This window comes from Stigmatopora argus, chromosome 18, assembly GCF_051989625.1.
Source record: "Stigmatopora argus isolate UIUO_Sarg chromosome 18, RoL_Sarg_1.0, whole genome shotgun sequence".
In the NCBI taxonomy this organism is placed as follows: domain Eukaryota; kingdom Metazoa; phylum Chordata; class Actinopteri; order Syngnathiformes; family Syngnathidae; genus Stigmatopora; species Stigmatopora argus.
In genome coordinates, this window is record NC_135404.1 from 3594255 (window position 1) to 3611021 (window position 16767).

Sequence of the window (16767 nt, forward strand, 5' to 3'; positions counted from 1 at the left end):
CGAAAACAATTCATACATTGGGCTGGGTCCACATGAATGGGAAGAGATAGTATTTTCATACTTACTTTTGATCCTTTAAAAACCAAACCCCAACATAATTGACAGCAAATTGCAATTATTTAAACTCTGCGCTTTTAATGGTCTCGGAACAAAAACATCAAAAGAAAAATAACATTTCTCATAAATTTGTATCATATTTATAGAACAAAATCATTTTTTATCAAGGAGAAAATAGTATATTGGTCAAAATTCATGTATCAAATACAACATGTTTGGCCACCTAGGGTTAAGTATAGAATCGGACTCATCCCAATGGTTCCCTTAGAAACAGTATACAGACGCTCCCCTACTTACGAACGAGTTACGTTCCGAGCGATTGTTCGTAAGGTGAATTTGTTCGTAAGTTGCTTCAGTGCTATATTTTGTATTATAATTTATGTTTAAGGCCTATATAAGTATATTTATATAAGTATGTTTAAGGCTTGTATAAGTAACACACAGTATGTACATGTACGTAATAAGATAAATAAAATGAAGTTTAACTTACTTTTGGAAGATGTACTCGATGCTTAAGGAGATGATGGAGGAGGAGGAAGAGGATGATTTTATATCATGAGAGGGTCTTCGTCGTCGCTAGAATGGGCTTCAAAAGTTACTTCCTCCTCCGTAACTTCAATGTGGGAAGATGTTGAGGGTCGAGGAGAAGAAGATGAGGGTTGATGAGTATCTTCCTTGAAGGATTTACTAGAAACTGGCCGAAAGAAGCGATCTAACGACGATTGCACAGTTTTCTTCTTATTTTCATCATAAATGATGAGGTAGCACTGTATGGCATCATTCAATTGATTTGCAACCTTTGTGCAACGTTCAATATTTGGGTCTTGCTGCTCGAAGAGTGCGATGAGTTTCGTCTTGAATTTCTTCATGGGGACAGGCGTTTCTTCCTCCTCCTCCTCCTCCTTGACACGTTGCGGGGCCTCCTCCCTCTCACAGCGCCAAGCGTCGGTATTAGCGGCGGAAAGAAGCACTACTCGGAAAAAGGCGCGCAATACAAAATCTAACTTACGAACTTACAGCATCTCTTTCCGAACATTTTTCGACATATGCCATATTCGCAGACATGTTCGTATGTACCGTTGTTCGCAACTCGAATGTTCGTAAGTAGGGGAGCGTCTGTACAGTGGTACCTCGAGATACAAGTTTAATTCATTCCGGGACTGAACGCGTATGTCGATTTACTCGTAACTCAAATGAACGTTTCCCATAGAAATGAACTAAAAACAAATTAATTGGTTCCAACCCTCTGAAAAAACACCAAAAACAGGATATTGGATTGGAAAAACATTTTATTTGTTCTAATTCACCATCTATTAACAAAGTAACAAATAACTAGTGGTTTAATAGTACTAAAATATGTTAAATAGTACTAAAATTGTTTAGATTTAAAATGTAATTTCCCGAATACGGGATGAAATAAAGTTCTAATCTAATCTAATATGGAATCAAGTCAGTTCTTAACTTTGTTGACAGACCCTCCAGAGACCCAACTATTTGTATCCAAGCCTTTGAAATGTAACATTCTCAGATTGTTATTTTTGCTTGTGCTTTTTAGGGAGCTGGTGAAACTGTTTTGCACAGATAGCGGCCACAGAAAAGAGCTGATGAATTTTCTGAGTGCCTTGATCACTTCCGTCAATGTAAGCGATGTGTGACCTCTTGCTCATGCTATTACCGCCTGTCATTTTCTCTCTTGTCTCTCTCCCTCTTTCACACCCAGGAATGCACACAAGTGTAACTAGAATTATTATATCCAGATTTCCCTAGAGTACGTATCTAGTAAATGTTGCATTTCTATAAGAATGTATCAAAGGGGTTTTCAAAGTATATGAACGTTATGCATTTCACCATCAAACATGCTTGAATATCCTTGCGCCGTTCATTTGTGAAGTTACTGCAGACGTGCAATTGGGTCGCATTATAATCAATGATAATCTCTTCTGGCAAAGACCCAGCTGGATGTTTGATTAAAATAATTGAGCCTCTCTCTGGATATGCCACCATAAGAAACTTCAAAGACCATATAATAGGATTTTCAAGTTTAATGCCACTGTGACATACTATAGAATCTATATATTACCTCAGTTTAATGTTCCCAGTGCTTTGAGTTTCACATTGGTTCATAAGCATCTTTGTTTTTTTTCAATGTTCTACAGACTTGCAAGTATGCCTGTAAGTTCTCTTTGTGAACAAGAACTGTGTAGATTTTAAAGGACATAATTTAAGTACAGTGGTACCTCGACATACGATCGTAATCCGTTCCGAGACTGAGATCGTATGTCGAGATAATAAGGGGAGCATTTAGCCGAGGTGGACTGGTATGTAAGAGAGAATCTTGAAACATGGATAGTTGTTGTTGTGAGACAGCCAATTGAATTGAATGCTTTTATTGTCATTATATAAGATAGAATGAGAGCGATGAAATGAGTGCCCAGTAGAGGGTAGCGAAGTTCTAAAGTGAGAATCAATGCATCCGTGACAATATTTTCAAAATAAAATAACAGATAAGGAAATGCATTAACATTTTGGGGGATTTCGTAACTTGGATCTTTTTCGTATCTCGAGTCACTCATTTGCATATAAAAAATTCCGTTACCTGAAAGTTTCGTACCTTGAGGCATTCGTAAGTAGAGGTATGACTGTATTTTAATCAAAACAGGACCAAGCAGCCCTGGAGAGGTTCTTAATGAAGGAAGACATCAGAGAGCTGCCAATTAGCGAGGAGCAGTGGGAAGTCCCAGGTCCTCCAAATATGCACCTGGAACCAGGTAAGGACACATTTACAGCTCCGGACCCCTTAACTTTAGCAGTAAAAACAGCAAGAGCTCTATGTGTACTCTACACTGCCTTAAAAAGAAATTTTACATCATACAAAGACCCAACCCAGCAGGTCCTTGAAATTAGAGTAACTGGTTGTTAGTTTTTTGGGGTACAAGCCATCAACCAAGTGATTTATTCATTTACTTAAGTCAATTTTTGCTTTGAGTTGCGAGCATTTCCTGAGATACGGGGCCTCTATAACAGGGGTGCCCACACTTTGCAATGTAACGAGCACCCCGGCACAATAGTCACTGTGTCTGAATTTAGGTCAAGTTGTTTCTTGCCACACAGTTTAAGTTTATTGTGAAATCAAAAAAGAAATCAGAAAATTAGACATTGTTTTTATAACAACAGCCATTAGTCTGCTATCCAATGGTAACAAAAGCAATGAATGATTAGCTTCTACGTAACTTTGTTATGATCCTGTAAGAAACCCAATAGATCAGTGGTCTAAATGCCCTTTGCAGTTGTGTTTTTCTTTGTCTCAGCTGCCAGGATTTTTTTTTGCGCTGGCATAAAGAAGCCACCGTTATTTTTTATAGCCAGTAAAATATGTATTAAGTCAAATTTGGCAGGCTTGTTAAAAGCACACTTTTCTTTGACCCGATCAAATAATGTTGAGTTCCACTGGCTTTAAACTGGTATCTCAAGGCACTACAGTAATTCAACGCACTGTTAGTGTAAATGAATCATATTAGCTCATTATAACTGGTGTTTATAAATTGTGCCTCGACATGTGACAGTAGAATAATATGAGAGGCTTGAACTTGCATGTAACTTTTGCACGACAACTGGAGCATGAAATCGAGTTCTAACAACATACGGTTCATTCCTCTGAGCCTGTGTCAGTCAGTTTGCAATGTATTCTGTTCTGTCCTGTGCTACTGCCCTTGAATATCATTGAATTGAATGTGTTTATTGTCATTATACAAGTATAACGAGATTTAAAGTTTAGTAGTGCACAAATGACAACAGACAGACAAATAAATAATCAATAAATAAGTAGTCCAAGTGAGGTCAGCAGAGTGAAGCGGGCTTGTTCCGCCTGAAGTCCAGGATGAGTTCCATGGTTTTTGTAGACATTCAGTGCCAAGTCGCACCACTCACTGAGTTTATGGATGCAACAACAAACAAGCAGACACATTGAAAATCAATATACAGTAGAGATAAATAATCAATAAATAAGAAATAAGTCCATCATATCTTTCCTTGTTTTTGTTTGTATCAAAGCGCTAGCACACAGAATATACCTAGACCTTGTACCATACGCGCAAATTTTGGCTTTGTTCCCATTTTGAACATGACTCAAAAGTGCTGCTGGATACAGATAGGAGAACAAATTAATCATATTTGATCTTTACAGATTGGAGATCAAATTAATCGGTACACGGTCGATTGGTCACCGGTCTTTTGGTCGCCGATCTTTTGGTCACCGGTCTTTTGGTCGCCCGGAAGGTTATTGATAATTACCATTTAAATCGTTGCTCAAATTCCCTAAACACAAACTGCAAATTACTATTTAGTCATACTTAATGCCCTATTAATTATTAGGCTAAAAAAAGCTCAACATTTCCCGGACTTTTATTGTTTTTTGTTGGAGAACTTGTTAAGACCCTGACTGACGTACCTTCCTAAGGGGACAACATGTACATACAACTCTTATACACTCACACGTCGGCTCAGTGAAACTGCTCATGGCCATTGTTGGCTTTTATTGATGCGTAGACCGTGTTGTTTTACCTTGTTTTGTCGCCGGTCTTTTGGTCGTCGGTCTTTTTGTCGCCGGTCTTTTGGTTGCCCGTTGTCGCGGTCCGGGTGACCAAAAGACCGGCGACCAAAAGACCAGCGACCAAAAGACGGCGACCAAAAGACCGGCGACAATCGACCGCACACGAAATTAATCATGTATTTGATATTTATCTGAAAATGTATTATTTTATTCCAGTTCTGTCAAATTATCCTACTTCACCGAGTTGCCCAAGAGAGCCTTCTCGCCCCGTACCACAAGACGGCGAGACTACGTTAATTTCCTGGCCTCCAAGAGCATCTATTGTCAATACAGGGAGCCAAAACACAGGTATAAGGCGAAGACTAAATGGGATTCATGGTTATTTATGTTGAGCAGAAAACACACACTCACACGCATATCCCCTTGTTTTCCCATTTTAGCAAAAACCTATTCTGATGAAGCTGCAGTAGAAGCCACTTTGAAGCTGTGGCCACCTCCTGCTGCACCCAATAATAGAGACCCGTTGCAAGATGTCGTTACTAAAGAGAGACGACATGATGTTCTGCAGAATCATAATGGCAGCAACACTGAGAGAGATGAACTAGTAGTAAAGAATGCCAACAGTAGACCAGCAGACCAACAAGGACCTTCAAGACCTGCTGGCCAGCCTAAAGCTGCTACAGCAAGGAGCACCACACATCCTCCAGGTTATACTTGCATCTAGCCGTCCAAAGGGTGGTCAATCAATTTTCCAAAAGGGCCAGTTGAGAAACTAGAACAGCTGTTGCGGTCATCATCTGCGGTCCCTTTTGTTTTACTGCATTTTCTGCATTATCATATTTGGCTGCTTGAATAGATACACCAATACACTTTTTGGTACCACTACCCATTCCGCTACCAATAATAATAATCGGACATAGGCTTTGTCATCATCATTGACTCGACAAAAAGCCTAATTGTCATCATACCCAGAAACTGCGTATGACGAAATTGGTAGTGCTTCTCCATAAGGTGCGTTTTCCCGGCAAAAGACCCAAATAAGTGATAATTTTGGACTCGTAATTTGGCATTCTGCCGTGATGGATACATCGCATCACCCCCTGTCTTTCACTTACCTTCAGTCAGCCAATAGGGGGCAGATCACCGCCCAACGTCTATTCATATAACCTCACCCCGAAGTTATTACACAGAAGGGATTGTGTGTTTTGTTACCGCAAGTTGAGAGTCCTGATGGATGTGGGGAAAAAACAGTCCTTAAGCCTATTTGTCCGTACTTTGTGGGACCTATAGCGTCTGCCAGAGGGCAGCAGCTGGAACAGATTGTGACCAGGGTGGTATGGTATAAGCTGTGTACTATCAGCCTATGCGGATACTGCAACAATACTACAGTGGTACCTGGAGATACGAGCTTAATGCGTTCCGAGACTGAGCTCGTATGTCGATTTTCTCGTAACTCAAAGGAATGTTTCCTATAGAAATGAACTAAAAACAAATGAATTCGTTCCAACCCTCTGAAAAAACACCCAAAACAGGATATTGGATTGGCAAAACATTTGTATTTGTTCTAATTCACCATCTATTAACAAAGTAACAAATAAGTAGTGGTTTAATAGTACTGAAATGTGTTTAATAGTATACTAAAATTATACGGATTTCGAAGGGGGGAGAGTGAGAGACGGACAGAGGGGAGAGAGGTGGACTTTTTGCACGCCTACGCGCTCGTAACATAACATAAACAAATTTAAATGAACTTGGATTACGATGCAGACACACTCAAAAATAAATTTAATGTAACCTTTCACTCAACTTAATTCTAATTTTGTTTAAAATTTTGATACCTTTCTTCTCTTTCTTTGGCTCTATTTGCCCCGCCTCCACCCTGACTTTCAGATGCAACCTATCGAGGGTTGTTTGCTTTTGTATTCCCCTTCAAAATGTTGAAAATGAACTTTGGATTACGATGCCGACACACTGAAAAAAATGTTTAAAAATTTAATCTAACCTAACACTAAACTTAATTCTAATTTTGTTTGACATTTTGATACCTTTTTTCTCCCGGATTGGCTCTATTTCCCCCCTCCACACTGACATTCAGTCAATATCAAGGGTTGTTTGATTTTGTATTGTAGTTTATTGGTTAGTATTTGATGAAATATCCCATGTTGAAGCCTTCTCCAAAAGAAGAAGGACCGACCGTAAAACGCACGTAGAATGACCCAAACACAAAGATTAACTTATTTTCATTATGCTGTACTTTTTCAATAGTTTGCAAAAACACAATATTTCAATTAATGTAAATACATAACATAACAGTTGGATTAAATTTTTCCTGCGTTATTTTTGTACATTTTATATTTGATTTTACGTGAATCGCATTCACTCCTGATGAAAACATAAAACTCCGGAAATGGGACAAAGATGCTCCTGAAAGGGGGTCGACGAAGGTTGGCAGCTCTGGTTATGCTTTGCATTTCCATAGCTACCTAAAATGAAAAATTATGATAATTAAACCCTGCTGCCAGGTCATACACAGTTTTAACATATTTATTATGTTGTTTTAATTCTAATATCTGTAGGGTGGATGGAAAATAAATGTGGATTTCCACTCTCCATGTTGTTTTCCCTGGCACATACAGAGCGCTGTCAACCAAGCGAAATATCGACATCTGGCCAAAGGGAGAATGGGGAGGGGAAGAGAGAAGAGCACCTAACTGATTCCGAACAATCTGCAACTGCTCCACCCGTGCCGGTCATTAAGCCAGCTAGCGAAGAGCCCACTTCAGACAGCATGTATGCCTTACCTCCTAAATTCCCCAAAAGGTGTTTAAAAAAAAATCATTCAGGTTTTAAAAGATCTCTATTTGCATCTTCCTCAGTGCTGTGCCAGAGGCCATGGTCCTACCAAGCATGTTCAAAGGCTCAGAAATAGCTGCAGATATCCAGAGACCACCTTTGAACCTTGACTTTCCGAAGTGGAATGAGCTCCAGTCCCCACAGGCCTCACTTGAAGAACTGGTTCTCCCATGCCAGAGACCATCCACGGTTAGCACTTTTGTTTTAAATGTATTTACTGTAATTTTCACACTATAAAGCTTACCTGATTATAAGCCGCTGGTTTCCAAAGTTTGAATATATTTACGTAGAGAGATGTTACCCAGAAACATTCAGTGGCTCATTTTTTTTTTCATTAAACCAAGTTAACATCAACCATTATATATATACACACATACACATATATATACAGTTGTGGTAAAAAGTTTAAATACACTTGTGTCATGGCTCTCTTGAGTTTCCAGTTATTTCTACAACTCTGATTTTTCTCTGATAGAGTGATTGGAACAGATATTTCTTTGTCACAAAAAACATTCATGAAGTTTGGTTCTTTTGTGACTTTATTATGGGTGAACAGAAAAAAGTGATCAAATCTGCTGGGTCAAAAATATACATACAGCAGCGCTAATATTTGGTAACATGTATCTTGGCCATTTTCACTTCAATTAGGCACTTTTGGTAGCCATCCACAAGCTTCTGGTTGAATCTTTGACCACTCCTCTTAACAGAATTGGTGCAGTTCAGTTAAATTTGATGGCTTTCTGACATGGACTTGTTTGTTCAGCATTGTCCACAAGTTCTCAATGGGGTTTAGTCAGGACTTTGGGAAGGCCATTCGAAAACCTTAATTCTATCCTGATTTAGCCATTCCATTACCACTTTTGATGTGTTTGGGGTCATTGTCCTGTTGGAACACCCGACTGCGCCCAAGGCTCAATCTTCAGGCTGATGACTTTAGGTTATCTTGAAGAATTTGAAGGTAATCCTCATTCTTCATTATCCCATTTACTCTCTGTAAAGCACCAGTTCCATTGGCAGCAAACAGCCCCACAGCATAATACTACCACCACCGTGCTTGACGGTAGGCATGGTGTACTTGCGGTTAAAGGCCTCACCTCTTCTCCTCCAAATATATTGCTGGGCATTGTGGCCAAACAGCTCGATTTTTGTTTCGTCTGAGCACAGAAATTTCCTCCAGAAGGTCTTATCTTTGTCCATGAGATCAGCAGCAAACTTCAGTCGAGCCTTAAGGTGCCGCTTTTGGAGCAAGGGCTTTCTTCTTGCACGGTAGCCTCTCAGTCCATGGAGATGCAAAACACGCTTCACTGTGGACACTGACACCTGTGTTCCAGCAGCTTCTAATTCTTGGCAGATCTGCTTTTTGGTGATTCTCGGTTGACTCTTCACCCTCCTGACCAATTTTCTCTCAGCAGCAGGTGATAGCTTGCATTTTCTTCCTGATCGTGGCAGTGACAGAACAGTGCCAAGCACTTTATACTTACAAACAATTGTTTGCACTGTTGCTCTTGGGACCTGCAGCTGCTTTGAAATGGATCCAAGTGACTTTCCTGACTTGTTCAAGTCAAGGATTCGCTTTTTCAGATCCATGCTGAGCTCCTTTGACTTTCCCATTGTAGCGTTTTTGGGCGTTTGCATCCAATGAGCCCTATTTAAATGGCCTCAGAGAGGTCACCAGCTGTAGTTACTCATGCTATGAAGCTCATTTCACTGACACAACTTTCAAAGTCACCAAAATTGCTAATTCGTGTTGCTGTATGTATATTTGTGACCCAGCAGATTTGATCACTTTTTCTGTTAACCCATAATAAAGTCATAAAAGAATCAAACTTCATGAATGTTTTTGTGACAAAGAAGTATCTGTTCCAATCACTCTATCAGAGAAAAATCAGAGTTGTAGAAATAACTGGAAACTCAAGAAAGCCATGACATTACGTTCTTCACAAGTGTATGTAAACTTTTGACCACAACTGTACACACATATATATATATATGTATATATATATATATATATATATATATATATATATATATATATATATTTATATATACCGTATTTTCACGACTATTCAGCGCATTGTATTTTAAGCCGCAGTGTCAGTAACGAGTGCTATTTCTGTATTTTAGACACACAAAGCACGGCCCATTTCATTACACGCATATATATTATATATGGATGAACATCGAAACGCAAGCGAAGCGCTGGCTACCGGAAGCAGCCTATTTCCGGGTTCCGGTGCGCAGTGACTGCTGGGAAATAGAGTTCTTGCACGCTACACCCACACGCTAAAAACATGTTTTAAAAAGGCAACAGAAGCAAAACTGAGTTCGGTTGTACTTTATTTAGACATTTTACAACTCACTCACGTCATCATCACCCACAAATCCCTCAAAGTCCTCATTTTCTGTGTCCGAATTAAACAATTGCCCAAACGAGCCTTCCAAAACGCCGGGTCCCCTCTCTTCGTTCTCAGAGTCACCGTCATTTCCATCAATCCATTCACAAATCGTAGCATAAGAAGCCCGGCGCTGCCTGCCACTTTTTGTGAAGCCAGGCATGGCATATATATATATATATGTATATGTATATATATATATATATATATATATATATATATATATATATATATATATATATATATATACATATATATATATATATAATTTATGGATGATTATCGAACCGTAACAGCGCTGTCTACGAAAGCAGCCACAGACGCTATTTCCGGTGCGCAGTGACTGCTGGGAAATATAGTTCTTGCACACTACACCCACACATTAAAAACATGTTTTAAAAAGGCAACGGAAGCAAGACTGAGTTCGGTTGTACTTTATTTAGCCATTTTACAATGTACTCACGTCATCATCACCCACAAAACCCTCAAAGTCCTCATTATCTGTGTCCGAATTGAACATTTGTCCATCGAAAACGCTGAGTTTAATACGTTCGTCCAGGCGGCCATAATTCATTCCCAAATGGTAGCTAGCTAGTAGCTAGCGTAACTATTCCAAGGCTGTCTTCCATGCTTCGCAGCTGTGTTGATGGCGATCGCCAGGCCACAATTCGTTCACAAATAGTAGCTAGCTAGTGTTGATGCCGATCGGCAGGGCATAATCCATTGGGTGTATTGACAAAAAAAACTACATATCCCAGCAGTCACTGCGCAGTACTTTATCTACGGGAAAATAGTAGAGTCGGGGGCTGCTTGCCATAGTTGTCCTATCGACGGATTTATTTTATTTTATCGTGATAACAATTTTAGTATTGGTCCATCGATAAAGCGCATTGGATTATAAGGCGCCCTGTCTATTTTGGAGAAAATTTCAGACTTTTATGTGCGCCTAATAGTCGTGAAAATACGGTGTGTATATATATATGTATATACATACATACATATACATATATACATACATATACATATATACATACATACATATATACACATACACACATATATGTACATATATATATATACATACATACATATATACATACATATATACAGACGCTCCCCTACTTACGAACATTCAACTTACGAACAACGGTACATACGAACATGTCTGCAAATTGCGTTTAAGTCCAAAAATGTTCGCAAGTGCAATTTTGTATTTCGCGCCTTTTTCGGAGTAGTACTTCTTTCCGCCGCTAATACCGACGCCTGGCGCTGTGAGAGCTCAGCTCACCCAGCATCTACCTTCTTCTTCGTTGCAATGCGGAAGTGCGTGAATGTATCTCCAGTGTGCAAAGAACCTTTTTCATTTGTATCATTAAATATCTCATGCATCCAATATTGAATATGGTTGGTAAAAAGCTAAAGGCTTCTATTGAGGGAGTTGCAAGGAAGAGGCAAGCCATTTCATTTGAAACGAGTGGCAATAATAACGAAGCTTGATGAGCGTGAGAGTGGTGAGCGTTGCACATTCAGTACCATTTATAAACAGAAAGATCGAGCAGCAGGACCCAAATATTGAACGTTGCACAAAGTTTGCAAATCAATTGAATGATGCCATACAGTGCTACTGCATCATTTATGATGAAAAAAAGAAGAAAACTGTGCAATTGTCATTAGGTCGCTTCTTTTGGCCAGTTTCTAATACATAAATCTCTCTCTCTCTACAGTACTGTACATATTCTCTCCATTTTATTAAAAAAAAAAATTCAGTACAAACCAATGCGTGTTACTTATACAAGCCTTAAACATACAAATGCACGTATATAAACCTTCAATATACTTATATCGGCCTTAAACATAAATCATAATACAAAATATAGCACTGAATCAACTTACAAACAAATTCAACTTATGAACAATCGCTCGGAACCAATTGCGTTCGTAAGTAGGGGAGCGTCTGTACAAGCGTTAGTGAAGTGCCTATTTTTATACCAAAAAACAGATTTTGTCGGCATAAAACACATTTTATACGCTTCGGACAGGTTTTACGTATGCAGTACTTTACATTAGGAATATGAAATTGTGTCATGAATCTAACGCCATACGTGTGGCCTTTACTGAGTTAATGCTACTGTTCTTATCTAGGTGGTGTTATCGGAGGACACCAGGGACAATATCGCAATTGGTGAATGGGGGGAGTCATTTGTCAACTTCTTCCTTTGCCACTGGAGAGACGGCACTGACTCGGGCCGACCCACACAAGTCATCTGGTGCAATCAAACCGGCGAAAGTGGACATCCGTACGACTTTGAGCTGAAGTTCGACCCGACGGGAGACGAGACAGACCGTGTAAAGGGGGAGGTAGTGTACGTGGAGGTGAAGTCCACAAAGAAGAAAGACAAGTCGTTTATTGTTCTCTCAGCCAACGAACTGCACTTTGCGTTGGAGAAGAAAGAACGTTACAACATTTTCCGGGTGTACAGCGCAGGGGATGCAGAAAACGTGCGTCTATGTCGCATTAAGAATCTAGCGCAGCATCTTCACACCAAAACGCTGGAACTGTTTCTCTTTGTGTAAGGGAAAATAATTGCATTTATCTTTTAACTTCACTTTTACTGCACTGATGACCATTCTGAACACACACTTTTATTCAATCAATATATCCTCTACATTAACATTGTGTTGTTTAATTTGTAATGATCGGGTTCTTGTGAAAAAAAAATCCATTACTTTGCTGGTTCTTAATATGTAAATTTAAAAAAGTTGATGTTTTTATCATTTATAATTCTTTTTTTTTTTCAATTTTTAAAACATTTTAGAATAAATTATTTCCATGTTACTATGCTGATCTGTCTTATTTTAAGCCTAGACCATGAATGTGAAGTGTGACTTAAGTATAACTGACAGATAGAGTGATTTTTCTTGAGTTACATTAAGTGGAAACAGAGCTGCCAATTTCAATCCAGGTGTTCATTTTCTGAAGTAATTACACTGTCACGGTGGATAGTGTGGAAGAAGATTAGCACCCCTCCACCCTGACAAGAATAGCCGGTGTTAAAAAGGAAAATGAATGAATGTCACCATAGAAATTTCAACTTGTACTGTGTTTTATATATAAAACGTAGGGCAAATATTATAAAATCACTATTCACAGTTATCATTTGCTTAACTCATTGACAAAACAAAAAATATATACAGTAATACCCTGACATACGAGGGCCCCGAAATACGCGCAATTTGAGATACGAGTAAAATTTTGAGCTAATATTTACCTTGAGATACGGGACAAATTTTGATATACGAGCATACAGCCAGGTGTGGCCGACGCGAGAGGGTGCTTTTGAGATTGTTGTATTTTTTCAGTGATTTTTTTCCCCAGTGCAGAATGGTGTACGCGTGGCTGAGCTTTCTCGCTAATACGAGAGGAGTATACCACTTGTTGTTGGCAAGTGGTCGTGCGTTATCCTATTGTGAGGAAATTTGTGTGCATCATTTTCGGAATATTTTGAAGAGGAGACAAAAGCAAACAACACTCGATAGGTTGCAGCTGAAAGTCAGGGTGGAGGCGGGCAAATAGAGCCAACCCGGGAGAAGAAAGGTATAAAAATATCAATCAAAAATTGAATTAAGTTTAGTGTATGGTTAGATTAAATTAATTTTTGAGTGTGAGTATATATATATATATATATATATATATATATATATATATATATATATCAGTGGCGGTCCGTGCATTTTCTCGTAGCGCCTTCAACGAATCAATCCAACCCTCAAAAACTATTTTTATGGCTATAAAACCTCGACTGCAGCTACAGCTGCGACACAAAAATAATCAATAAATCAATGCACAAAATGGGGTAAAATCCACTTCCTAGCAGCATTTAATGATTAAATACAAATACTAGAGCTTTTCAGACATTACAACCGGGCCAGGGGGGTGATTTTCCCGGGTAAAGACAGCGATGAACGTCAATGGCATACCGGCAAACATTGCCCGAAATGGGGTAAAATCCAGCCGAAAACAGCATTTATTGATTAAATACAAATACTGGAGCTTTTTAGACATCAGAACCAGGCCCGGAGTATCATTTCCCCGGGAAAACGACAGCGATGAACGTCGATACATCCATATACGTCCATACGCGAAACGGCAAAAATTGCACTAAAATGGGGTAAAATCCACTTCCTAGCAGCATTTATTGATTAAATACAAATACTGGAGATTTTCAGACATTACAACCGGGCCAGGGAGGTGATTTCCCCGGGAAAAGACAGCGATGGACGGCAGTGGCGAAATGGCAAAAATTGCACTAAAATGGGGTAAAATCCACTTCCTAGCAGCATTTAGTGATTAAATACAAACACTGGAGCTTAAATGCAAATACTGGAGCTTTTCAGATATCAGAAATATTATTTAGGAATATAGCCATATTTTACTCACCAAAAATCATTTTTAACTGTACACAATATCCATCCTCCTTTCTTTCTTCCTTCTTTTCTATCGCCATCGAAGCTAATGCTGAAAGTCGAGCCTGTCCTGTCATATTTCTGGCATAGTCCGTCTTGAAAATGGCTTTAAATCAACACAACAATATATTTGCTTGTGCAGCTAGCTCCAGATACAGTTTGGTAGCTAATCATATTTGGTGAAAGCGATGACGTAACCCTACGCCTGCGACGATACATTGTGGTGTTGCCAACTAGAAATCTGATTGGTTAAAGCAACAGTCTTATTGACGCTTGTTTAATGCAGCAGAGCCCGCAGAACTAATTGTGAAGGCTTTGAGGCAGATTTCTGATCCTGGCAACAAATAATGGCTGAAATGTGATTGGTTAAATGCTTCAATATGAAAACACACAACTGGAAGCAGTGCAACCAGGGGGAAAAGCAATGAAAGGAAGCTAACAGACCATTTGGAATAATAAGTATTGATGGACAAAATATAATATATGATTCAGATATTTCTTAGGCCAGCAGAGAAGGCCTTGAAGGCCCTTACGGCCCGCCACTGATATATTTGTATATATATATATATATATATATATATATATATATATATATATATATATATATATATATATATATATATATATATATACATATATATATATACACTTATTGAATTAAGTTTAGTGTATGGTTAGATTAAATTAATTTTTGAGTGTGAGTATATATATATATATATCAGTGGCGGTCGGTGCATTTTCTCGTAGCGCCTTCAACGTATCAATCCAACCCTCAAAAACTATTTTATGGCTATAAAACCTCCACTGCAGCGAGAGCTGCGACACATAAAAAATAATCAATAAATCAATGCACAAAAATGGGGTAAAATCCACTTCCTAGCAGCATTTCATGATTAAATACAAATACTGGAGCTTTTCACACATTAAAACCAGGCCAGGGGGTGATTTTCCCGGGAAAAGACAGCAATGAATGTCAATGGCGTACGGGCATTGGGGTAAAATCCAGCTGAAAACAGCATTTATTGATTAAATACAAATACTGGAGCTTTTTAGACATCAGAACCGGGCCCGGAGTATCATTTCCCCATTCAAAAAAATGCACTGAAATTAGGTGAAATCCACTTCCTAGCAGCATTTATTGACTGAATACAAATACTGGAGCTTTTGAGACATTACAACCAGGCCAGGGGGGTGATTTCCTCGGGAAAAGACAGCGATGGACGTCAATGGCGAAACGGCAAAAATTAAACTGCGGTAAAATCCACATCCTAGCAGCATTTAGTGATTAAATACAAACACTGTAGCTTTTCAGATATCAGAACCGGGCCCACAATTGAAATATTATTTAGGAATATAGCCATATTATACTCGCCAAAAATTCTTTTTAACTGTACACAATATCCATCCTCCTTTCTTTCTTCCTTCTTTCCTATCGCCATCGAAGCTAATGATGCAAGTCGAGCCTGTCCTGTCGTATTTCCGGCATTGTCCGTTTTGAAAATGGCTTTAAGTCAACACAATAATATACTATTTGCTTGTGCAGCTAAGTTAGCGCACTGAAAGTGCCGCATACACCATTTTCCCGGCTGTAACAGGCTTGCTAGAGTTGACCGCCCTTTCTTAATGATGTCCATTTGTTTCTGGAAAAGTCCGTCTGGAGAATAGCTTTGTGAGCAAACAGAATCCATTTGTTTTTGCTTCAGTCGGCCATTGTGGGTGGAGTTTGCGATCTATGGCTTTGGCCCGCCTACTAGCCAATCATAGTTGGTGAAAGCAATGACATATCCCAGCCAGCAAAATGCTAATGCATATGAAAGAGCATTGTGGCGTTGCCAACTCGAAATCTGATTGGTTAAAAGCAGTAGTCTAGTTTAATGCAGCAGAGCCCGCAGAACTGATTGTGAAGGCTTTGAGGCAGATCTGATCTGGCAACAAATAATGGCTGAAATGTGATTGGTTAAATGCTTCAATATGAAAACACACATCTGGAAGCAGTGCAACCAGGGGGGAAAGCAATGAAAGGAAGCTAACAAACCATTTGTAATAATAAGCATTGATGGACACTATATATATATATATATATATATATATATATATATATATATATATATATATATATATATATATATACACACACAAAATCTATATCTATATTTAATGTAGGTACTTTTTAATCAATCATTCATTTTCTGTACCGCTTATCCTCACAAAGGTCGTGGGGGGTGCTGGAGCTTAGCCCAGCCAACAATGGGCACCAGGCAGGGGCACCCTGGACTGGTGGCCAGCCAATCTCAGAGCACAATCAGACGACAACCATTCATGCTCACATACATACAACTTGACCAATTTAGAGTGTTCAACCTGCATGTTTTCAGGATGTGGGAGGGATCCGGAGTACCCAGAGAAAACCCACACAAGCCAGACATGCAAACTCCACACAGGAAAGTCCGG

At 39.0% G+C, this 16767-nt stretch overlaps 1 protein-coding gene across 3 annotated transcripts in view; it reads left to right on the forward strand.

Annotated features, from left to right (window-relative positions):
• LOC144092518 (uncharacterized) overlaps positions 1 to 12688 on the forward strand; it is a 74693-nt gene extending 62005 nt beyond the window's left edge. For all 3 annotated transcript variants that reach the window (XM_077625369.1, XM_077625370.1, XM_077625371.1), the window contains exons 43-49: positions 1613 to 1697; positions 2717 to 2825; positions 4823 to 4954; positions 5047 to 5313; positions 7243 to 7396; positions 7483 to 7648; positions 11995 to 12688. In XM_077625369.1, coding sequence (XP_077481495.1) covers positions 1613 to 1697; positions 2717 to 2825; positions 4823 to 4954; positions 5047 to 5313; positions 7243 to 7396; positions 7483 to 7648; positions 11995 to 12426 — 1345 coding nt within the window. In that variant the 3' untranslated portion in view covers positions 12427 to 12688. The remainder of the gene's footprint in view (positions 1 to 1612; positions 1698 to 2716; positions 2826 to 4822; positions 4955 to 5046; positions 5314 to 7242; positions 7397 to 7482; positions 7649 to 11994) is intronic.
• Positions 12689 to 16767: the final 4079 nt, after the last annotated feature.